This window comes from Muscardinus avellanarius, assembly GCF_963383645.1.
Source record: "Muscardinus avellanarius genome assembly, chromosome: 2".
Lineage (NCBI taxonomy): Eukaryota > Metazoa > Chordata > Mammalia > Rodentia > Gliridae > Muscardinus > Muscardinus avellanarius.
The window spans coordinates 57,705,718-57,731,120 of NC_137787.1; the positions used below are offsets into that span (position 1 = coordinate 57,705,718).

General features: G+C 36.1%; 1 protein-coding gene across 1 annotated transcript in view; it reads left to right on the forward strand.

The window, feature by feature from the left end:
• The window catches only part of TTN (titin), a gene marked incomplete at both ends in the record, with an annotated part of 282,804 nt that overhangs the window by 154,541 nt on the left and 102,860 nt on the right, over positions 1–25,403 (forward strand). Inside the window, 26 exon segments of the mRNA XM_080689373.1 lie at positions 947–1,030; positions 2,058–2,138; positions 2,544–2,657; positions 3,987–4,055; positions 6,646–6,726; positions 7,573–7,647; positions 8,271–8,357; positions 8,753–8,815; positions 9,528–9,617; positions 13,082–13,132; positions 13,630–14,031; positions 14,184–14,462; positions 14,806–15,081; positions 15,217–15,356; positions 15,626–15,752; positions 15,845–16,108; positions 16,426–16,692; positions 16,830–17,093; positions 17,181–17,320; positions 17,466–17,592; positions 17,718–17,984; positions 18,116–18,382; positions 19,445–19,711; positions 19,804–19,943; positions 20,475–20,601; positions 21,363–21,505. Coding sequence (XP_080545499.1) covers positions 947–1,030; positions 2,058–2,138; positions 2,544–2,657; positions 3,987–4,055; positions 6,646–6,726; positions 7,573–7,647; positions 8,271–8,357; positions 8,753–8,815; positions 9,528–9,617; positions 13,082–13,132; positions 13,630–14,031; positions 14,184–14,462; positions 14,806–15,081; positions 15,217–15,356; positions 15,626–15,752; positions 15,845–16,108; positions 16,426–16,692; positions 16,830–17,093; positions 17,181–17,320; positions 17,466–17,592; positions 17,718–17,984; positions 18,116–18,382; positions 19,445–19,711; positions 19,804–19,943; positions 20,475–20,601; positions 21,363–21,505 — 4,292 coding nt within the window.

The window sequence follows — 25,403 nt, forward strand, 5'->3', positions numbered from 1 at the left end:
TTATGCACATACTAGGAAAGTGCTCTACCATGGAGCTATACCCTAACCCTTTTTATTTTGAGATGTTTTCCTAAGTTTCTCAGGCTAGCCTTGAACTTACTATCCTCCTTTCTCACACTCCAAAGTGGCTAGGATTGAGGTGTGTGCCACAGCACATGGCTTGAAGTTCTTTAAATAGCCAGCATAAGATTTGTACTTTAGAGAGGGGGTCATGGATATATATATATATATATATATATGACTTATTCTGCAAACAGAGTCAATAGAAAAATTAAAAGGCTTTGAAACTGTCAAAATAATAGGCTTTAGAAAGATAACTAGAAATAGCTTAAACTATTAAAAATCAGTAATAAGAGTAGAGAGCCATAATAATTATTTAAGGTTGTTGGACAGAGCCAGGGGTGATATGAATAGAAAAAGGGAGGTGGAAATGAAAGCTACAGAGATGGAACTGGCCCTCTGATGGTTATCTATGTCATTAGGGAAATTGAGGAACTCAAGATAGTTGTAGAAGTTGAAGCTTAATGGCCAGGCGAATCTCTCACTGGCTTCCGCAACTGAATTAGAAAAAAAATAGTGAATATATTTTTCATTTTCAAGTGTGGAAATTGGCAGTGAGCATTAGAAGCATGAGAAAGATAACAGATCTTAAAAGTCATCTGCATGGAAATAAAAGTTGAGCGTTCAGAAGCAGTTTTTCAAAAAATGTAGAGTCATATTTTTAAAGTATTAAAGATAGTCCACAGAAAGTGAAGAGTAAATGAAGAAGGCTGAGAATTTTCACTTAAAAATTAGAATGTCCAACAGTGTGTCAAGCCTCAGAAGCTGTCTTCCCTGTGAATTCTTATAAGATGAAGTTTTTTCTCCTCTATTCTTTATGTGCTCTTTGCAAAGTATTGCACATCTTCTAAATTCTTAATAGTAAACAAAATTAATATCTTTAAAGTGCCTGAAGTGCCCAAGGAAGTTATTCCAGAAAGGAAAGTGTCTGTTCCCAAGCCCGAAGAGCCAGAAGCTCCACCCGCCCCAGGTACATGGCTGCCCTATAAATCTTGGAAAGACAACATGTTCTTCATCATCTTGCTTTGACTGTAGATGAGTCTTATGTATTTATCTGTTGCCTGTCTCATGCATTGACATTATTGCTATCTTGGAGACATCTGAATGAATCATATTAAGTGTGAGCTGGTTTATTGCAACTTAGCAACTCTGAATAGACTCTAAAATAAAATACTGTGTTTTTTAAGTTGAAGAGACTCCAGAGGAAATAATATATGAAGAAAAAGCATCTATAACCATTGGTAGAAAAGAGACTCCCCCTGTTGAAGGTATATGTATAAATATGTAAATATACTTCTGTTCATCTCTTGGAAATTCTTATTAGAAATACAAAAGTATTTATAGGGTGACATTTCTACTTGACATTTTTTTGGTTTTTTGTTTTGTTTTGGTTTTTTTTTTGTTTTTTGGTGGTACTGGGGTTCCTGGAAGCCCTTCTACATCCGGGCTACACTACCCGACCTATTATTTATACTTTTTATTTGGAAACAAGGTCTCTTAAACCATCTCGGCTGGCTTCAAACGATTCTCCTGTCTCCACCTCCCAAGCGTGGGGATTACAAGCGTGTGCCACCACGCCCGGCTCTACTTAACTTTTATATATATTTCATCCCATGTTTGACTGCTTTGTTTTTCAAATAGTTAAACTTTCTTTGAACTGGAATCTCTAATTTGGTTATTCTTGATGGTAATTGACAATTCCGAAAGGTACAGTTCAATGAAAATTGGAATAACTGCATGGGATCTTCAAAGGATTACCCAACATCAGAAATTTAAGTCATTTTTATCTACTATTGACATACATGAAATAAATTAGTTATCAGTGGAAAGTTCAAGTATAACAAAGTGGAAGTCTTGCCTCTCTTTCCATACAAAATTCTTTGTATGAACTGTGTACTTTTGTTTTGGGGCCTATAATCTTTGCATTCGTGTAAAATGTGTATGAGTCTGTGTGAAGAACATTACAATCTTACATCCTTTGCCAACATTCTTTAAAGACCGGGAAACTGAAAAATATATTGAGCCTGAAGAACCTGCACCTGAACCTGAACCAGAGCCAGAAGAAATACCAGTCCAAGGTATTCAATTAGGCAGACTTTGATCTTCATAACCCTGTTTTTCACCTTGAGCTGTGTACGCTTTGTGTTGTTCTGTGTGTATAGCAGGTCTCTCTGCAGCTATGTGTGAGATAGTCTTGTTTTAAGTGTGCATCTTATTCTTATGTTTCCATGTAATTTGTGTCATCTCATGTCAAATGTAGCTTATCTGGATGCTTCCTTTGTTGTGTTTATTAGTGTCTTCTCTGTATTTCTTATCTCCTGTGAACAGTGTTGATATTTTTATGTTTTATGTTAGACAATGTTTTATGGTCAAAAAAGCAAACTTTTTACTGTGTGTGTATTTAAATTTCTGCCAGATATACTGTTCACGCACATGCCAACAAACATATGCATATATTAACACTTCTGAAATACTCTTTTAAGAACCTGAACCTGAAAAGAAGGTTATTGAGAAACCGAAACTCAAGCCAAGACCCCCAGCTCCTGCTCCTGCTCCACCTAAGGAAGATGTAAAGGAGAAAATGTTCCAACTTAAAGGTACAGAACATCATTTCCAACACCGTATTTACCTGCTTCAAACTTGTATTGAGCCATTTGAAATGGAGCTTGCAGTAAATGTCTTGCTTTTGGCAGCATACTCTCAGACATGATCATGCTTGGAAAATTACATAGAAATGCATATTTCTATGGCCCCGGGGCTGCTGGTTTGCCTTGTCAAGCTCTGCCTGCCACCCTAAATACCAGGCAGTTCACCATTATAATCTTTGACTTTTGGATTCTAGGCCTACCCAACTAACTCTCTTACATGGAGTGGGAAGGAACATCTTTTTTATTTCAAAGCCTGATTGCTATGCATACCCTCAAGTCTTATGCATGTGGAGTGTCTAAGAAATCTTTACAAGATGCTTTTAATATTGCAGTAACACATTTATGTAAAAGCAAAAACTTTTTTCTTAAAGAATGACATGTTCTTTTAGATATGAGTAATATATCTGTGTGTCCAGTGACTGCTGTGTGTTCATATTATCATGAACAGAAAACATGTGAATGCCGCTGCTGCTCCTCTAATTTTTTGGGGGGTGGGAAACTTAATAGAAACCCAGTTGTAGATTCTATGGTGGTTCTTGGGATAGCCAGAAAGATTGGTTATTCACATATTTGATACCAGCATATCTTCACATTTAAACTTCCCTTTATTCTTTGTTTTAACTTTTTAATTGATGCAGTATTACTTAATTTTTACAATAATATCTACAAGAGATTTGAAATAAACTAAAAAAATTATTACAATTTTTATAAGATTGTGTCTTATTTGCCATGTTATGAGATTTCTCAATCTAAAATAATCTAGATAAAATCTTAGATATCACTTTCTTGCATGTTTACAAAGCCAGAATCTTCACAAATAAGACATTGCGTATAGTGATTCTTGCCATTCTACAACCCTCCAGGGTTTTAGGTCTGACATAGGGAAGGTGAGCACCTCCTAAGACGTTACACATCTACATTGATACTTTATCCAGCAACACACTGAAATACATTTCCTCTAGTGTAAAACTTACAAAGGAAAGTTTCTTCCTCCTCTAACAAATAAAAATTCTTTCTCAGCCAGTCTTAACTTAGAATTCGACTTTGGAGCAAAACTACAGTCTATCTTCATGGTTTCATTTCTTCTGTGTGTTCTTTGATGGCTGTTCTTGGCTGTAATTAATGCTTTCTGGTTATAAGCAAAGCTTGGTTTTGATTCTTGGAGTAATTAATGCTTTCTGGTTATAAGCAAAGCTTGGTTTTGATTCTTGGAGTAAGAAGATTATTTACTTTAGATTAAATATACAAATAATAAAAGTAAGATCCTATTCTTTAAAGCTGTTTCAAGGAAGAAAGTTCCTGAAAAACCTGAAGTTCCAGAAAAAGTGGAGCTTACACCTCTGAAAGGTATTTCATAGGATGGACAATCCATTCATATACAATATCCCTTCATATACCTCCTGACTTTGGTTCTGTCTTTATAGAATGTTCTCCCTCTTCTTTCTTTTTTTTAATGATCCCAGTAGTAGAGTAGTCTCATTCATTGTGTTTTTTGTGGCTTTTATGGTCCTGGCTCATATGCATTGCTTCCTTTGTCTCTCATCAATTTCATGCAGTATATGAATTGATATTTATCCTTGTCTTATCTCCATCTGTCTACTTGCATTTATCTAAGCTTAAAAATATCACATTTTACTGGCTAGATGAAATTGATATCAAGAGACATCTTAGGTTAAAATGCTAAGTGGTAGTAAGCGTTGGGGTTTCACCTGGACATCATCATTTTAGTCAGTATGCAAAGCACTACAAATCTTATCAGCCATATCCTCTTCCTGTACTCTGTTAAATGACTCACAGAGGTTTCCTTGTGACTTCCCTGTCACTTTCTTCTCGCCAATTCAAAGAGATTCTCTTAGATGTACAAATTTCACACTTTAGGAAAATTTCATTGTCACTATAGGTCATTCATTTTTTCAGAAGTTGTTTTTCTTTAAATAGTTTTTTTCCCACCTAAAATTAAACTTTAAAGACAAATGAAAGTCTCAAAAACATCCACTAAAAATGAACTTTGCCAGGCATCGTGGCACATGCTTATAATCCCTGCACTTGGGAGGCTGAAACAGGAGGATCACACAGGTTCAAAGCCAGTCTCAGCTATTTAGTGAGGCTCTCAACAACTTAGTAAGACCCTGTTTGCAAATAAAGTATAAAATAGGTCTGGGAGTGTAGCCCAGAGGTAGAAAGCCTCTGGGTTGCACTCCCAGTACCACAAAGATAAATAAATAAATAAATAAATAAATAAATAAATAAATAAATAAATAAACAAACTTCATATTTCTACTAAGTTAAATCACTAGCAATGTTCTGTCATCAACACATCCAGACCCAGCATTTGAGTCTATTTTAGATTACTTTAGAATTTAGAAAAATCATTCATATAAGTTCATATTTCCTGATTCATAAAATGGACATTACAAAATAATTGTATCATGTACATTAAATAGTAAACATTAAAATGGCATTTAATGGCTTATCATGACTTGAAAAACAGTAGGACAACAATGTATTCTGCACCTGGGTCTCAAACATCAATAAGTTCTTAAATAATCATATGGATAAAGAAATGCACAAATATCTTTTTACCATGTCCTTTGTATAAGTAGAAGAAATGTATATTTTTCCACCAATTTACATTAATTAGAGATGTGGGTTCAATTAATGAAAATAGTTACACATTAAGAATATTGAAAGCCGGAAGTGGTGGCGCACACTTGTAATCCCAGTACTTGGGAGGCTGAGACAGGAGGATCTCGGTTCTTGGACAACTTCAGCTACTTAATGAGGCCTTCTGAAATTTAGTGAGACCTTGTTTCAAAACAAAGAATTTAAAAAAAAATAGGGGTAGGGTGTAGCTCAGAGGTAAAATGCCCTTGGGTTCCATCCCCAGTACCCCCCCCACACACACACACATAAACACACACCAAAAAAATAGTGGTAACTCACAAAGAATATTAAAGAACAGCACAGTTTGTCATGGATTAAAATTTAATCTATAACTGTAAAGTTTTTACTGAAAATATTTGACATTATAAGACATAAAATATATTTTGCTTTTTTATGTTTTAATTTTTGAAGTAAGATTTAAGCAAGTTTATCTTCATCATATAAAAATGATCTAATAAATTATGTCTTTCTTCAAGTACCAAATAGAAACTTTTATACAAATATCTAAGAAATTCAGATTTCATATGAGTAAACAAATATGTTACATGGTACAAATAAATGTTTTTAATTAGGTTTTAATATCAGTAGAGACGTAAAGTGTCTCATAATCACTAAGAGTTTTGTTTTTGTTTCCTTATGGGGAAGGGTGGATATTACAGAAACAAGAGGCTGCTCTAAAAAATATCTTTCATGCTTGATTTTCACTGTAGATCCAAAGAGAAATTAATTCATAACTTCCTGTGTGTGGAATTTTAATTTCAATTCAAGAAATACTTGTTTATGAAAAATGAGCTTCTAACACTAGAGTTGTAATTCTATAGTCTCCAAATAGGAGACCTTAAGACACTTCTGAGAAAGTGATATATGGCCTTTCTCCAACATTAAGGCTTTCTCTGCCCATCAATGGAGAGGAATGAATGATGGCACTAACTCCTGCCAATATTATCTCAGGGATTTTACAGTCAGGGAGGTAACAGCATGCAGATTAGAGGAAAGATGCTGTCGATAATCCTCAGACTTTATAAAACCATTATAAAAATATCTTTTGTACTCATTAAGATGAATATATTAACCTGTAACTAAGGTAATTGAATTTTTGTAAAGATGTTTGCAGAGGCAATAATTTATATCATTTGGTTTTAAAGTGAATTTATATGCAACACAAATTTGACTTGATACAATATAGTTCAGCTATTTAACAGAGACACTTTTCTTGCTAAAATTTCATTTTTATATGAATTCACTTCAAAATTTGAATTCATATTCTTTTAAGTGCCTGGAGCTGAAAAGAAAGTTCGCAAAATACTTCCTGAGCCTAAACCTGAGCCAAAGGAAGAAGTTGTTCTGAAAAGCGGTATAGTATTTTTTAACTATGGTATCTAAGTGTCTAAAAATGTTGACTTGAAAGCTTACAAAATATTTGTCTCTTAATTTCTTTGAGTTAAATTTCTTATGTACCAAAATTTGGTTATAGTTTTATTGAAAATTAAGGAGACTATCATTTCTGAATCTTTTTAAAAATAAGATAAAAATTTTGTGAGCATTCACAGTACTTTGAAATTTGTAATGTTAACAGACATAACTAAATTGATACTTTAAACTAACAACAATGATCATGCAGGTCAATTTTGATAACTAAATTTATGTAGTAAAATACACTAAACCTATTAAATACCCAAAACTATTTAATACTGAAGCTAGCATTCAATTTTAAAGTATGACACAGGATCACCACAACTAATAAATGATATTTTTTTAAAAAATTGAATCTCTTTCCTACAAAATATTGAATGATTAGGAACAAGATATTTAAATGAAGAATCAAGTTTTAACATTATCTTCTCCTAAAATTATTGATGTCCTAATAATTTGCAACATTGAATTATTGTTGCAATTTGTTGCTATTCCAGTTATTCATTTTAAACTTTGAGCCATTTCTGCCATATAGTTATCTCTGAATAGACTCTCTAAAAGAAATAAAGTGACTCAGTGTACTATGTGAACGAAAATAACAAACTTTGGAGATTTGGAGGGCGCGGAGGGAGGAAAGCATTTTTAATGAAAATGTGAACTCCCCAGGGCACTAGCTTGCATGTTTTTCAATTTCTTTGCTTTACACATTATTTGCATTTGTCAAGCTTAATTCATCATCCTCATTACTTTGTCTTGGTTTACATATAAACCTTTTTGTCTTTTTAAGTTCTGAGAAAGAGACCTGAAGAAGAAGAACCTAAAGTAGAACCTAAAAAATTAGAAAAAGTTAAAAAACCAGAAGGTAGGAATCTCAGTGACCATTTGTGAAATTACCCTTTAATAAAATGGACATTTAACGAAAGGTTTATCTTGTAAACAAGAACAAAATTAAGTGTAAACATAGCTCCATATTTCATCTGTATGTAATGTATGTTTTCCATTGTCTGCTTTGTTTAAATATTTTTGTAGTAATCCCCAAACCCATTCATGTATTTCACTGTACCTCAGTATTATTATTCCTTTGTCACTTAAGTCCCTCTTGTATAAATGACTGAAATAATCAAGTTGGCTTTAGAATAACTTCATGGGAGGGTGGATTAAAATATTTCAGGATATTTGGGGGCATGTAAGTGGGTTGATTGTTATCATTAGCCCATTCTCAAAGTGTGTAATCATCGAGAACGATTATAGCAGTGATTTAGAAGGGGAAAACTAATGGGGATGGGAAGCAAGTAGATTGAATGAAAAAAAATTAATTGAGGCACAGTCAAGAAAAAACAAAGAAAAATTAGTTAAGAAAAACGTAGGATGTTTGTAAAAGCCATCAGCTTTTTGAAAATGTTCAATTTCAGTCTGATATTGCAGATAAATTGATTTCTAAGCATTCAAATCCTAACACTATAAAATAATCTTATTATATTAAAGTACCACAACCACCTCCAAAAGCTGTTGAAGAGGTTGAAGCACCTCCAGCTACTGTTGCAAAAAGAGAAAGACCTGAACCAACAAAAGGTATAAAGCTGCTGGCACTTTCTTAGCTGTCTCTAAATATGTAACTATGGAATATTTAAAACTGTTTCACTGACATCTAGATTTGAACACATGACCTTAACACCTACATCTTATTTTTCGCTCTCTGGCACAATTTGCTAATGATGACTCATGTGTGAAATATATTGCTAGGAAAAAGTATATTCATGGGCATAATAACATTAAAACCAATAAAAATGTCTTCCTATATTTTTTAATATTTTGTTTAAAATGAAAAATTAGCTTAGATCAAAGACTTGTATAAATTCTCATATTCTGAGATATGTTAAGTCTAAGTCTACTTAATTTTACTTTTGACTTTGTGAGAAACTTCAAAAATATTGTGATAACCTGTTCATTACTATGCATTATTTCAGTGCCTGAAATTAAGCCAGCAATCCCTCTTCCTGGACCTGAGCCAAAACAAAAGCCTGAGCCAGGTGAGAAAGTTGATTCTTGGGGTCAGCCTTATATCCCTTCCAGCTGCAACCCACAAAGTAGTTAGCAAGGAAAGGGAAGGGAAGTCAGTCCACATCAAAAAAGATTGTCTCAGCCAGGCATGGTGGTGCACGCTGCACGCTTGTAATCCCCGCGCTTGGGAGACAGAGACAGGAGAATCGCACAGGTTGGGAGCCAGCCTCGCTGGCTTAAAAGACCCTGCTTCCAAATAAAATATATAAAAAATAGGTGTCTGGGAGTGTAGCCCAGAGGCAGAAGGGTTTCCAGGAACCCCAGTACCACCAAAAAAAAAAAAAAAAGATACTGTCTCAGGATGCTCACTGTATTATTCCCTGGAACACTAGTTATTTGAGGATTATAAAGCTATATCAAAAAAGGCAAATAGAGCCAGGTGTGGTGACACACGCTTGTAATCTCAGCATTTGGGAGGCTGAGACAGGAGAATTACAGTTCGAGGATAGCCTCAGCTACTACTTAGTGAGGCCCTCTGCAACTCAGTGAGACCCTGTTTCAAAATAAAGAATAAGAAATTGGGCTGGGATGTAGCTTGGAGTTAGAATGTCCCTGGGTTCCATCCCCAGTACCACAAAAAAAAAAAAGGAAAAAAAAGAAAAAAGAAAGAAAAAGAAAGGCAAATAGGGTTGCAGGAAGTGAAAAATGGATGGAATTAATTCAGTGGACATCTCTCCACAGAAGTGAAAACTATCAAGGCGCCTCCTGTGGAGCCGGCACCAACCCCCATTGCTGCCCCAGTGACTGTGCCTGTTGTGGGAAAGAAAGCAGGTATTTATCCCATTGTTCTCATTTTGCCAGCTTGCTTTCATCAAGCCCCTTAAACAATCACACACCATTAAAATTAAAGCCCTCTTTACATCAAAATATAGGCATAATTTCAATATACGAGGTATATGATAAAATTTTTATGCTTTCTGTATCTAGCATACCTTACACATCTTATCTCCTCCAATGGGTACATATTGTGTTTTCACTGGAAAGTACATACCTGCAATTCATCATTTCTTTTTCTTTTTAATTTTTATTGGTACATTGTAGTCATACATCTTAATGGAGTACAAGATGGTGAGGTATACATGCACACATCACCCAGTTTAGCCCTTACCCAATTCCTGCCCCATTCCCTCCCCCTCCAATCATTTACAAAGCCAAATTGAACTTTTGTTTTTCTGTTTTATTACCTTTTTAATTTTTTGTTAGTTTCTGTCTTCATCTTGCTTTTGGTTTTGTTCTCTCCTTTTAAATGCTAGCTTCTTAAGGTGTAAGCTTTCTTTTTGCTCCAATAAAACATTTTTTTAACTTTTTATTGGTGCATTGTAGTCATACATCTTAATGGAGAACAAGATGGTGGAGACATACATGCACACATTGCCCAATTAGCCTTTACCTAATTCCCGCCCCATTCTCTCCCCCTCCCTCCTTCTCATGCTTGGTTAAGTGATTGACTTTAATATGTTTGTTAATGTACATCATAAACATTAGAGAATTTCCCTCTTCCCCCTCCCATCCCCTCAGGTTGCCATATTTGCTCATCTATAGAATCCCCTTCTTTGTCATCCTTTCTTTCATACAGTTTTGGGATTAAGTATTTAATACATTTAAGGCTGATTAAAAACTAAGGGGACAGGTACTCTTTAGGAACACACATATAGAAATCCATGACACTTCAAATTTCCTTTGTGTCCTACAGAAATTATTGCTTTTTTTCTTTTTCTTTTTTTAAAGACTTTGTATTGGAGATAATAAAAAATTTGTAAATGGATAATGTTGACAGTCGCACAACATAGTAAACCTAATTGTACCTAATGCAATTGAGTGCACTCTTAAAAATAGCTAAGATAGTAAAATTTTGTTAGGTGTGTTTTACCACAATTTTTAAAACCCACATGGTTCAGCCTTTAAAGAGGACTAATATCACCAGGCGTGGTGGCACACACTTGTAATCCCTGTGCTTGGGAGGCAGAGACAGGAGGATCATGCAGGTTCAAAGCCAGCCGTGCTGGTTTAAAAGACCCTGTTTCCAAATAAAATATATAATAGGTCTGGGAGTGTAGCCCAGAAGTAGAAGGGTTCCATCCCCAGTACCACCAAAAATAAATAAATAAAGAGGACTAATATCTAGAATATACAGAGAACTCAAGAAATTCAACACTAGAAAAACAATACAATCAAAAATGGGCACGTGAACTAAATAGACAATTCACAAAAGAAGAAATTTGAATGCCCAATAAATAAATGAAAAAATGTTCAACATCATTGGCAATCAGAGAGATGCAAATCAAAACTACCTTGAGATTTCACCTTACCCCAACTAGAATGGCAATCATTCAAAACACAGACAACAACAAATGCTGGTGAGGATGTGGAGAAGTGAGAACTCTAAAATATTGTTGGTGGGATTGCAAATTAGTGCAACCACTTTGGAAAACAGTATGGAGAATCCTCAGAAGAATGGGAACAAATTTATCATTTGATCCAGCAAAACCACTTCTGGGTATCTACCCAAAAGAGAGGAAACCAAACTACCAAACTAATACATGTGTATCTATGTTCATAGCTGCACAATTCACCATTTCCAAACTATGGAACCAGCCAAGATGTCCATCAACAGATGAATGGATTACAAAACTGTGGGATATGTACACAATGAAATTTGACTCAGGCATAAAAAAACACAATTGCATCATTTATAGGGAAATGATGGAACTGGAGGACATTATGCTAAGTGAGATTAGTCAGTCACAAAAAGTAAGAAAATCGGATACTTTCCCTGATATGTGAAATGGGTCATAGGAGGAACTCTAGATGAAAAAGGATTTTGCTCCTCTGTAGGCAGAGGAGCAAATAAGAAAACCTAACTGAGGGAGTGGTAGTGGGGAAGAAGGAAACTCTCTAAAGCACTCGATGTACTTATTCGTATCGTAGTCAACCACTAAGCCAAGCATGGGAAGGAGGGATGGAGAAGGAGTGGGGTGAGGATTGGGGAGGGGCTAACTGGGTGATGTGTTCATGTATGTCTACACAAGTTTTTTTTTTTACCCCATGATGATGGATGAATACAACGCACCAATAAAAAATTTTTTAAATGTAAAAAAATTCTATGTAAGGCTTTAGAAGGATAACATTTTTTTCTTTTCTTTTCTTTTTGTGGTACTGGGGATGAAACCTAGGGGCATTCTACCTCTGAGCTATATCCTCAGCCCTATTTTTTATTCTTTACTTTGAAATAAAGTGTCACTAAATTGCAGAGCCTCACTAAGTAGCTGAGGCTGTCCCCAAACCTGTGATCCTCCTGTCTCAGCCTCCCAAGTACTGCAATTACAAGTGTGTGCCCTCATGCCCGGTGGATATACTGGGCAGCAAACTTGTTTGAAAGTTTTTTAAAATAGTAACTTTTTTAAAAATACTAGCTTAATGGTATACCCTATTCACGTTCAAACAAAGTACTTAATTATTTTCATATGAACTATTTAGTAGTTATCACTTGGGTAATCATTTCAAAACCAAAACTGATTTGGCATAGAATTATTAATCATTGATATATAAAATCCCTCAGCAAGTTACTTAACCTTTTTAAATTTTTATTTAAAATCATCTCAAAATATTTGGGGCTTATTGTGTTTAATGACATAAAATATATTATTTTGATTGTGGTTTAACTTTTAATAATTATGCTTCATTCTATCATTTGCATCAATGATTTTGGGCATTATTCTTACTTTTTTAGTTCACAAAAAGGTAATAGACTGAGATAATTTCCTTTGTTTTCCCTGGATTTGTTTGTCTGCTCTGCTTAAACACAAAGAAAAAGGCTTTTAGTAACTAACCCTTTTTCCTACAATGATTTCTTGCTAACAAAAAATTAATTTCTTGGTTCACATAACCAGCACAACACAAAAATATGTAAAACACATTGCATAGCAAGGCAAAAGTAAAAACTCTTCCTCAGAGTCAGCAGTAAGCCTTCCAGAAATGGAAAGACACTAAAAGCACTTGCTGAAACAACTTTTTAATCCTAAATATGTTGGCAATTTAGCCTGGTTACAGCAACCACAGAATATGCCTTTTGGAAGTATCAGTGTATTCTCCATGGAAGTCATGTGCTTGAAATAAATTTCTCCTTATGCATTAACATTTAGGATAAAAAGTTTGGATAACCTCTCCTGGTTAACTGCTAAGCATGAAAAAGCTTGAAAATTGTTTAAATAATGGGTCTTCTTTTTTTATTTCAGAAGCCAAAGCACCAAAGGAGGAAGCCGCCAAGCCCAAAGGTCCCATCAAAGGTGAGATTGACAGCCCTCATACCTGCACTGTAACCTTTCACTCTTTGAGTTCCTGAACTTTACCTTCAAAGGGAAAACATTTCTAAATTTAAAATAAGCTTTATTATTTCTAATTGATTCTGCTAAAACCAGTATGCCTTCCGATATTTCAAATAATCTCCCTCTAATATTATTCAAGTAGGTATTGTGTATATCACCAACTGAATTTCAGCATAGTGAACGCTATAAGTTATTAACTTCATTCTTTATTTATACATGAGAGATAAACTTGGGAAAATGAAGTGTGCTTATGATTCATGGGTTTCTTCTGTCATCTCATTTTCCTGTCTGGAACAAGGCAATCGAAGTTCAGTTGACCTTTCGCTTGCCTGGTATTCACCTGTCTGTTTTTGTCTTCTCATTGCTTTACGGCTGGTGTCAGCCATCAAGCAGCCCAATATGCACTTGGTGACTCCTCTGGAGATGCCAAATCAACTTTTCACTTTACTTTCAATTAGGTGTAGCCAAAAAGACTCCTTCACCAATTGAAGCTGAAAGGAAAAAGTTAAGGCCAGGAAGTGGTGGGGAAAAACCCCCCGACGAAGCCCCATTCACCTACCAGCTAAAGGCTGTGCCACTGAAGTTCGTGAAAGAAATCAAAGACATCGTCTTGACAGAAGCAGAGTCCGTGGGCTCTTCTGCAATCTTTGAATGTTTGGTCTCCCCATCCACTGCAATTACAACCTGGATGAAAGATGGGAGCAATATTCGTGAGAGCCCAAAACACAGGTTCATTGCCGATGGCAAAGACAGAAAGCTGCATATCATTGATGTTCAACTTTCCGATGCCGGGGAGTACACCTGCGTGTTACGTTTGGGAAATAAAGAAAAGACATCCACAGCTAAACTTATTGTAGAAGGTAATTTCCAGTCTTTTGAACAGGACCTTTATGCAGCTTTACAGAGTAAACCTTAGCAGTAACTTTTATTAGAGAGTTTTAGGGAAAAAAAAACTCTTAGTTCCCAGTTATATTTCACTGGCAAATTTTGATTATGTTGAAATTCTCCACAGAACTTCCCGTGCGTTTTGTGAAAACGCTGGAGGAGGAGGTCACAGTGGTCAAAGGACAGCCATTGTACCTGAGCTGTGAGCTGAACAAAGAGCGCGATGTGGTCTGGAGGAAGGATGGGAAGATCGTGGTGGAGAAACCCGGCCGAATTGTGCCTGGCGTTATTGGCTTGATGCGGGCCCTGACCATCAACGATGCGGATGACACTGATGCTGGGACATACACAGTGATGGTGGAAAACGCCAACAACCTGGAATGTTCATCTTGCGTCAAAGTAGTCGGTTAGTATTTGGGAGGCAGAGGGAGGAAGATCACTTGGGTTCTGGGGCAACATAATAAGATCCTATCTCAAAAACAAACAAACAAAAAATAGTAGTAGGTTAGCACTTTGTAAGCAATTTTGCTCTGCTTATTATTACACTAAGAAAAAGAAGAACTTGAGTTCCCAGTATTGAATATCAGAAGTCTTGTACCTTATGAAAGAGGAGGAACACCAATAGACCACGGCATATTTGTGATGTCCACTTTTGTGTAATTTTTTTTCTCTTTCTGAAATTTACAAAGGAAGCTATTTATATTCCTTATTCAAATTATAATCATTTTTCTGACCACATTTTCATACAGAAATCATTAGAGAGTGGCTGGTGAAACCCATACGAGATCAGCACGTGAAGCCCAAAGGGACGGCTGTTTTCACCTGCGACATAGCAAAGGACACTCCAAATGTGAAGTGGTTCAAAGGATATGATGAAATCCCCATGGAACCAACAGAAAAGACAGAGATCCTGAAAGAGGGGAAAACTCTATTCCTCAAAATTAAGAATGCTATGCCAGAAGATATTGATGAATACGCAGTGGAAATTGAAGGAAAAAGATACCCTGCAAAGCTGACACTTGGAGGTATGAAAATCTTACCTGTTGCTCTGAAAGCTAAGCTCTGTGTATGCACAAGGCTAAATAACATACCCACCAACACCAACATGAACCATTTTTAGTGTTTAAAGCATGATGGTATTTCAACTTTGTCCAATACAGAGCGTGAAGTTGAGCTACTCAAACCAATAGAGGATGTCACCATTTATGAGAAAGAGAGTGCCAGCTTTGAAGCAGAAATCTCCGAGGAAGACATTCCCGGACAGTGGAAGCTAAAGGGAGAACTTCTACGGCCCTCACCTGTGAGTGATTGTCCATTTTGTCAGTCCTATGGAATAACATTCTATACTTGGAGTTGGTTTAATAATAACAGGATCACTTGGGGATCCTTAAGTTGCAAGGGGAAAAAATGGATGTGTTGTTTGTGTATAACTTGGACAAATTTTGTACAATGTTAAGGCAGGAGATATTTGGTCTACCTTTATGAGTAGTATTTATTAATCTCTACAGAAATCTGTGTCTGTAACATCTCTATGTTGTGCAAATGCTAACTAAAATGATTGTTTTTCAGACATGTGAGATCAAAGCAGAAGGTGGAAAGCGCTTCTTAACTTTGCACAAAGTCAAACTGGACCAAGCTGGTGAAGTCCTCTACCAGGCATTGAATGCATTCACAACTGCCATTCTAACAGTGAAAGGTAGGGGGCTTTCAAACTCACTGAGGGAACTCAACCTCATTTCCTGTCCCTTGGCACTTTGAAACTCCTCATTCTTAACATTTGATTTGCAGAAATCGAACTTGACTTTGCTATACCCCTGAAGGATGTCACTGTTCCAGAAAGGAGACAGGCTCGATTTGAATGTGTCCTTACCCGAGAGGCAAATGTTATCTGGTCTAAAGGGCCTGATATAATTAAGGCATCTGACAAATTTGACATCATTGCCGATGGAAAGAAGCATATTCTTGTTATCAATGATTCTCAGTTTGAAGATGAAGGGGTTTATACTGCCGAAGTGGAGGGCAAGAAGTCCTCAGCACAGTTATTTGTTACAGGTAAGAGCTGACAAGATTTGACAGGGATATCCCATACATAGGATATCCCACACACATATATAACTTTTAAGATAAGACACCAAGTTTTGAAAGTGACAGAACCTATACTTTAATAATAAAGTCAGAATAACACACACACACACACACACACACACACACACACACACACACACACTCTCTCTCTCACTCTGAAATTTGTAAATGAAGAACATGTAAACACCATGTGAAACAGGTCCTTTTAACCCAGGCATATTTGAGTAGAATTTTTCTGTATGTAAACTTTGTTTCTAAACATAGGATCCATGCTTGCATTGCAGGTATAAGACTGAAATTCATATCACCTCTTGAAGATCAAACAGTAAAAGAAGGTGAAACAGCAACTTTTGTTTGTGAACTTTCTCACGAAAAAATGCACGTAGTCTGGTTCAAAAATGATGTTAAGCTCCACACAACCAGGACAATACTCATGTCTTCTGAAGGCAAGACTCACAAATTGGAAATGAGAGAAGTGACACTGGATGATATATCTCAGATAAGAGCTCAAGTCAAGAACCTAAGTTCCACGGCAAACCTGAAAGTCTTAGGTAAATTTTCTGGCCCCAACTAGAGGGCCAGTTTCTGAACAATGGGGGTGGGTAGTAAGAAGCAGCCTAGACCTGCTATTCTTTAACAACTTATAGCTTTCACATTCTTCTGATCATTTGCCAAATGTTTTTGACAGAGGCCGATCCCTACTTTACTGTGAAATTGCATGACAAAACCGGAGTCGAGAAGGACGAGATCATCCTGAAGTGTGAAGTGAGCAAAGATGTGCCAGTGAAATGGTTCAAAGACGGGGAAGAGATAGTACCTTCACCCAAACACTCCATCAAGGTGGACGGCCTGCGCCGCATCTTAAAGATTAAAAAGGCGGAACTCAAGGACAAAGGCGAATACGTGTGTGACTGCGGCACAGACACGACCAAGGCAAACGTTAACGTCGAGGGTAAGTTGCCCCAAATCTAAGCTTCACTGCTTCCAAAGCTGCCGCTGACTCCTTCATTCACACTAATGGAGCTCTGTGTATTTTTAGCTCGACTCATAAAAGTGGAAAAGCCTCTGTATGGAGTGGAAGTGTTTGTTGGCGAGACAGCCCGCTTTGAAATCGAACTTTCTGAGCCAGATGTTCATGGCCAGTGGAAGTTGAAAGGAGAGCCTTTGACTGCTTCCCCTGTAAGTCAAGATAAGCTGGTCAGGCAGGAGGGGGTTCCTGGTCGTTTAGGTGTGGATGGGAGAGAACATATAAAATCTCTGATGATTTTCAGGAATAACCGCCTATGTAAACAATATACTCTCTTCTAACCCTTACTCTAACCAGGACTGTGAAATCATTGAAGATGGGAAGAAGCATGTTTTGGTTCTCTATAACTGTCAGCTGGATATGACTGGGGAGGTTTCCTTCCAGGCCGCCAATGCCAAATCTGCAGCCAACTTGAAAGTAAAAGGTATGCTCAGCTGCCAGGCACATCTTTGTATTTTCTTTGCAAAACTTCCTTGTAGACCCTGAGTTGATCGGGGGTCCTGGGAGAAAGCATGTTCTGACTTGGTCCCCACTGTCCCCTTCTTTCAGAATTGCCACTCATCTTCATCACACCTCTCAGTGATGTCAAAGTCTTCGAGAAGGATGAGGCTAAGTTTGAGTGTGAAGTATCCAGGGAGCCCAAGACATTCCGCTGGCTGAAAGGAACCCAGGAAATCGCGAGTGATGACAAGTTTGAACTTATAAAGGATGGCACGAGGCATTCGATGATCATCAAGTCGGCGGCTTTTGAAGATGAAGCAAAATACATGTTTGAAGCTGAAGACAAACGCACAAGTGGCAAACTGATCATTGAAGGTAGAACTTTGTATCAAATAGGCCGAAAATGATTTTTCAGTTGTTTTTATTTTCATATTTTCTTGTTATAGTGCTAGAATTAATGAAGTGGTTTTTTTAATTTTTTAACTTTTTGTTTTTGTTGTTGCTAGGAATTCGGCTCAAATTCCTTACTCCTCTCAAGGATGTAACGGCAAAGGAGAGGGAAAGTGCCGTGTTTACTGTGGAGCTGTCCCATGACAACATCCCAGTGAGCTGGTTCAAGAATGACCAGCGCCTGCACACCAGCAAGTTGGTCTCCATGCACGATGAGGGGAAAACACACTCCATCACATTCAAAGACCTGTCTCTTGATGACACTTCCCAAATAAAAGTAGAAGCTATGGGGATAAGTTCAGAAGCTAAACTCACTGTGCTTGGTAGGTGCTTTTTAAAAATTAATTGCATTGCATTAAATCCATCAGGAACTTTTGGAATATCCTTTATATACGAAATAGTCTTCTAAGTGTAATATTGCATGAAAGTAGTCCTAGTCATTAAGAAACTATCACAAATGTTATCAGACACATTTCTTTGGTACTTTTACCTTAAAAATATGAGGACTTTAAAGTAATGAAGGTTTTATCTTACTCCCACAAAAGAGCCAGAGTCATAATTAAAACTCTTAATTAGTTATTGATCTTTTTATCTCCTCACTTTATCAAAATTGTTTCAGAAGAATGTTTTTCAAGTTTCTAATAAGACAGAATAAAAATTTATAACTTAATCATTATTTGTTCTGGCTTTTTAATAGCAAAATTAAATATAGCCAGGTATAGTCATGCTTGCCTCTAATACCATTACTTTGGAGGCTGAGACAGGTGGATTGCAGGTTTGAGGCCAGCCTCATTAACTTAGTAAGATATGCAGCAATTCAGCAAGACCATGTTTCAAAATAAAAAACAAAATAGGGCTAGAAATATGGCTCAAAGGTAGAACTCCCCTGAGTTCAATCCCCAGAACCACAAGCACACACACACACACACACACACACACACACACACACACACATACACACACACACACACTCACAAATTAAATACAAAGTTTAATATAAAGAGACACTATTAAAGACTATTAATAGACTAAGAAAAATAATGTGGCTCTGAAAGCTTAAAAGTAAATGATACATAATAGGATTATTTAAAAATTAGAAATTTAGATGAAAATAAAGGAATACATAATTATATAGAATTTGAAACACAGATCTTTTAATCTACTGTTAAACTTTTTCAAAATATAATACAGATAGTATCAATCTTGAAAAATCCCATGTAACAATTATTTCTGATATTTAGAGCGCTTTTAAACATGAACATGCTATTCAATTTTTAAATATACTCAAAACTCTGTGAGCTGCCTCTTCAGCTTTCTAAGAGATTGTTGTTTTTCTAGATGGTTAATCGAGGTTTGTTTTTTGTTTTTTTTAACTTGACTTGCAGAGGGAGATCCATACTTTACAGGAAAACTTCAAGATTACACAGGGGTCGAGAAGGATGAAGTCATTCTTCAGTGTGAAATCAGCAAAGCAGATGCACCAGTAAAGTGGTTTAAGGATGGGAAAGAAATAAAGCCATCTAAAAATGTTGCTATTAAGGCAGATGGCAAGAAGCGCATGCTAATTCTAAAGAAAGCCTTGAAATCCGACATTGGTCAGTATACTTGTGACTGTGGGACAGATCAGACCTCTGGAAAGCTTGACATTGAAGGTAAGGAAATTCCATGAGTTTCACTCTTGACGCCACTGGGTTTATTTCTGCCAGAGGCTAACAGCACATGCTGATACTCTTCACCTTTCCAGATCGGGAAATTAAACTGGTGCGACCCCTGTACAGTGTGGAGGTGATGGAGACTGAGACGGCCCGCTTTGAAACCGAAATCTCTGAAGATGATATCCATGCCAACTGGAAGCTCAAGGGAGAGGCGCTGCTCCAAACACCTGTAAGGCTATTTCTGGACTTGTCAACACCATGAGGAGTTGTAGGAAATAAAAAAGGACAGGCGAAAAGTCAGAGTGCATGAAGGGCATTTAAAACATGGTATCAGATTCTCTGTCAGACCCTTAGCCAATGACAGAATGGCTCAGATGGTCAACTTTAAGTTAGTTCTATTCCAGCACAGTATGTTGTGTTTTGTGAAGCAGCTACCTGGTTCAGAATTATACAGCTAGAGAAATGTTGTTTCCCAATAGGACTCATAAACTTATTTCTCTCTCTCTTTCTCTCTCTGTCTCTCTTTGTGTCTGTCTGTCTGTCTGTCTGTCTGTCTCTCTCTCTCTCTCTCTCTCTCTCTCTCTGTCTCTCTCTCTCACACACACACACACACAATAAATAAGTAAATATATTTAACAAATGTAATATGTGTAATCTCCTTACCAGCTGTCTGTAGCATTTCTTTAATTATGATATTTTATCCTTATAAAATAATCTCAAAATTATTTATTACAAGACTGTTTTCTCTTTTTTGGTACAGGAGTGCGAAATTAAGGAAGAAGGCAAAATACATGTCCTTATTTTACATAACTGTCGCCTAGACCAGACTGGTGGGGTGGATTTCCAAGCTGCCAATGTTAAATCTAGTGCCCACCTTCGAGTTAAGCGTAAGTGTTGTGTATTTTTGTTAAAAATTAAATACTCACATTTGTGGGAAAAGAACACAAATGAAATGAATTGGAATTACTACAAAATATTATTAAAGTACAAAACCCAGCTTTCTTATATTTATTTACTGGACATCCTAATATCAAAGTGGTTCAAATTCTAAAGTCTTGAAATTGTCATTGACCTTGCCATTGGAATAAAAGTTAGCAAGTCAGATTGCCCTTTCGTTATAATCCTTTCATTCAAATGAACATATATATAGTAAGACTCTACCTCAGAACCTCCATCCCTCAAGGGTTGTATGACAGTACCACCAAAAAGAAAAATTTTGCGGTATAGGCCTTTCAGACTTGAGAAGGGAGAAGAGCTTCAGGCTAACATTTTTGGAAGGTGTGAAGTAGCTGATGGATACAGACAGGCTGTGTGACTGGGGCCCCTTGGCGTCTCCCAATCAGAGTCTTAGTTATTTTGGAAGCCACATACCTTATGTAGAAAGAGGAACTTGATGCCTGGCAGAGAGACAGATGCAGTGTGGGTTTCTTGCTGACCTGTACATCCAAAGAAAGGGCCCTACAAATACCCACTCTCCGGGCCTCAGCTCTCCCCTTCTCTGCACCATTAAGCCCTGTTCACATGGGAGCTAAAGCACTGCCTTTTTTCTTCTTGAAGAAAGCAACAATGGAGATTAATAGCTAACTCTATTTATTCTTCTGGAACCACAAGATGAGTAATGCGAAGCTTTTCCTTTCCTCCCGCAAAGCGCGAGTGATTGGTCTCCTGCGGCCTCTGAAGGACGTCACAGTCACTGCAGGGGAGACAGCCACCTTTGACTGCGAGCTCTCTTATGAGGATATCCCCGTGGAATGGTATCTCAAAGGGAAGAAACTAGAGCCCAGCGATAAGGTAAAAAGCAGGCGTATGGGTGCCTGGTCCTACCTACCCTTGCTTTTCCTCTTGGGCTCTTCTGTCTTTACTTGTGCCTTCCTTATTCTTTTCTCTTCCTAATAACTTCTCCACCACCCTTCCCTTTTGCCCTCCCTGGCCTGATTACTGCTGACACTGTAACACATAAATACGAATTTAAGATATGATTGGTGTTTAATTTTTCTGAAGAAAGGCAAACACTCACTTGCCACCAATGCTAGCTTGTTTGACTACCTAGAAGACAGGAAGGATAAAAAAGTCTTCCTAGCTGGATGGTTTGGAACAACTGTGCACACGAAGTTTTAAGACTCTCTTTGTGATATCTAGTGTTCTGTATATGAGGGGATTAAGGGGAGACGACTAGAATTCCATTTCAGGCAGTTGATCAAGTAATTGAGATAACTTCTGAGCCAGTTTGCTCTTCAAGCATGTTTTTCCAAAGCTATTTTTAACCCTCAAGTGCTTTGGGCTGTGCAAATTCTGGAATGCAAGTGGACTATTTAAAGTGCAGCTGGGGGCATTGACAAGAAAGAAGGGTGTTGCGATTCCACATGCATAAATGAGTATACTTTAAGAAGTCTGGGCAAATGACCAGCTCCTGAGGTTAGCTTTTACTAAAGTTCTCTAGGCCTAAGATTATTTTGCCTATAAGGAAAAAAAAAAAAACCTCAGGCAATTACTTAAATAGGACTGAAATAAAATTTGCCTAAATTGACCTATAAATTTTGTATTCCTCCCAAGAAAAACAAATGGATGTGGTTACATTATCTTGATAATCATCATTAATTGTAAAGTCTTGAATAAAATATGTAGAAGATGTCCAGTGTGGGTTGGAAAGAAATCACAGGACAGTACATTGTTCTATGGCATTTTCCTCAGTATTTCAGAAATAATATTGAGTGTGTATCGAGGCTTCAATGCAAATAAAACTTTGAAGACTTAAAGAAATATAATTAAAAGGGGATTCAGTTTAACAAAACCCCACAAAGTTTGCTGAAGTATTAGAAGATAGTTCCAATGAACAGATGTCTGAAAACAATAGTCTATAGAAATAAATAGAGGGTGATCAATAGAAGTTATCTGATAGGTAATTTCTGCCTATCATTCAGACAAGAATAGGCAGGTGGTCTCCATTTTTTATTAGCTAACAAAAAGCAGCCGTGCATTCCAATTGTAGCATGAGAATTAATTTGTATCTCAGAAAACTTCCCTTATAGCAAAGTCCTCTAAATACTAAACTAAGTGATGAGGGCATCTCCACCTTCAAGCTTGTTTTAAAATTACATTTTTTCTATTACGTGTGGTTTAATTAGTTTCATGTGTAAAGGCAGAGACTCAGTTGATTTTTCAAGGTATTTTCTAGCTTTGTAAATTCTTTTTTTTTTTTTTTTTTGGCAGTATTGGGGATGGAACCCTTCTACCTCTGTCTGGGCTACACTCCCAGACCTATTTTATATTTTTATTTGGAAACAGGGCCTCTTAAGCCAGCCAGCAAAGCTGGCTTCGAACCTGCACAATCCTCCTGTTTCTGCCTCCCAAGCGCGGAGATTACAAGCATGAACGCCATCACGCCTGGTGCTTTGTAACTTCTTGACATTGCTTAAGGATAAATAATATTCTTGTGTTACTAGATATTTTTATTAAATTAAGAGCTTTTTACTAAAAGATCAGTCTCAAAAATAGTTTCTATTCTAATGTAAAAACTGTATTATTTAACTTTAAAATGTAGGTTGCTAATAAACTTTAGTCACATTTCTTTTACTAAAACAAAAACAAAATAAAACTCTTACTGTCACTGAAGTTTTTTCTAGAGTTGGAAAGGATCCATGTACCAAAATTCTAGAGGTCTTCTCTCCCTCCTAAACTCGAGCTAAATCTACTTAATCCTTAACTCTGGCTTCCCAAAATTTGTCATCTTGTAGTGAACTTATTCTTACATACTTAAATATTTTTAAAAAGCAACTTAAATATAAACTGAATAATGTCATTTTATTACATTTTCCAGGTTTTGTTTGGATTTTGTCTATTAAAATAAATTTGTACTTATCAATTTAATTCAGGCCTTTTAATCTTCACTTTTTTGCATAATCTTTAGCTTTCAACAAATAAACAAAAATGTTATAGAAATAGGCAATAGAAAGGGAAAATTTTAGAAATAAGCTATGTTTTAGTTTTGGTTTGTGTGTGTGCTTATTTTTGGCCATCAATCCAAGAAAGAATTGCTAAGTCTTAAGTGATTTTGATATTTTCTGCTTAAACTTAAATAGTTTGGTCAGTTATAATGCCTATAGTGTTAAAGCAGTATGCTTTTACTGTAAGTTAATATTTTAAAAGGATAGCCTTTAATATCATCCTTACATAAGCTACAATAAAATCTCTGACATTTGTTTTATTGATTATTTCATATCTATTACTTTTCCTCTTTTTTCTTTTAATATAGTCAAGATAATAACTATATTTTATGCCTGCTATTTATTGAGAACCACTGCATTCTAAGCAATATACTTGGTGGAAGAAAATATTCTAGCCTAGCCTCAGGAGAATTTAAATGATGAAGCAATTTTCAAATATATACAATGACCTGAAAGTGGGTTATTACTAAGATACTGTTTTAAATAGCCACAGGTTGTAGTTCAAAAATTATATTGAAGCATCACTAAATAGCTTTATCTTCATTCACCTTAAATGAGTAGCCTTTTTGCTAAAATATATGTTAATTACCCTCTCTTGTTTATTGTTCATTATTATATCTTTGGTTGTTCTCAATTATTAAGGAAATTATGTAATAATTATGGCTTGCTCTTAATTAAGAAAAACATCTTTTAGTGAAACTTTATTCAGATTTTGTTTTTCCTTTTTGGCAGCTATTAATAAATATTCCCACTGGCAGAAACTTTTAGCTAAGTTTTAATTTTAGATAAATTGTTAAGCAGTGCAAAATCAGTCTTGATTACGGGTGCAGCTTTTTAGGAATTTTGAATTATAGAACTAGATCCAGTCCTCTTGTCTTATTGTCAGAGTGGCCTTATCTATAGCAATACTGATACCTGATTTTCCTAGTACAAAAGCTCAAACACAGTACAAGGGAGAAAGAGCCAACATCTTCATTGCAGTCTTGAATAAAACTGAAAAATTGTAAAAATTATTTCATTTGAAGGTTTGATTTTCAAAATAAATTTGATTATTAAAATGAATAGAAAAAAGAGTTCTGGTACACTGTTGTAGATCATAAATACCATGAACATAAGAACTGCTTTCAGAAACAGAAAATAGAAAGAAAATCAACTTTCAACTTGACATATACAATCATTTTTTTCTTCCTTCTCTAGCTTTTCTCAATTCTTCCTTTACATATACAAACCCAGTAGAAGAGTAGAGGCACATATACAGATATAAATACATATATATTGAAAAGATCTCAAATATAAAGAGAAATTGTTCTTGGCAAGTTCATGGAAAACCAACTATGAAAGCCTAAAATGTTTATAAGTCTTCAAAACTATTTAAATTATTTTAAGTACATATGTGCCATATATGTAACTTTAAAAAAAAAAAAGAGCTGGCCATGTTGGTGCACATTTGTAATCCCATGACTTGGGAGGCTGAGACAGGAGGACCACAGGTTTACGACCAGCTTCAGCTACTTAGTGAGGCCTTCCACAACTTAGTTGAGACCTGTTTCAAAATAACGACTAAAAAGTAGGGTTGGGAGTGTAGCTCAGAGATAGAATGCCTTTGTGTTCAACCCCCCAGCACCAAAAATAAATAAATAAATAAATAAATAAATAAACAAACAAACAAACTTAGCAATATTTTCAACTGTTTATCTAAATGAATTAAATGAGGCTATATTATGATTAACAAATTCTTAAACTGC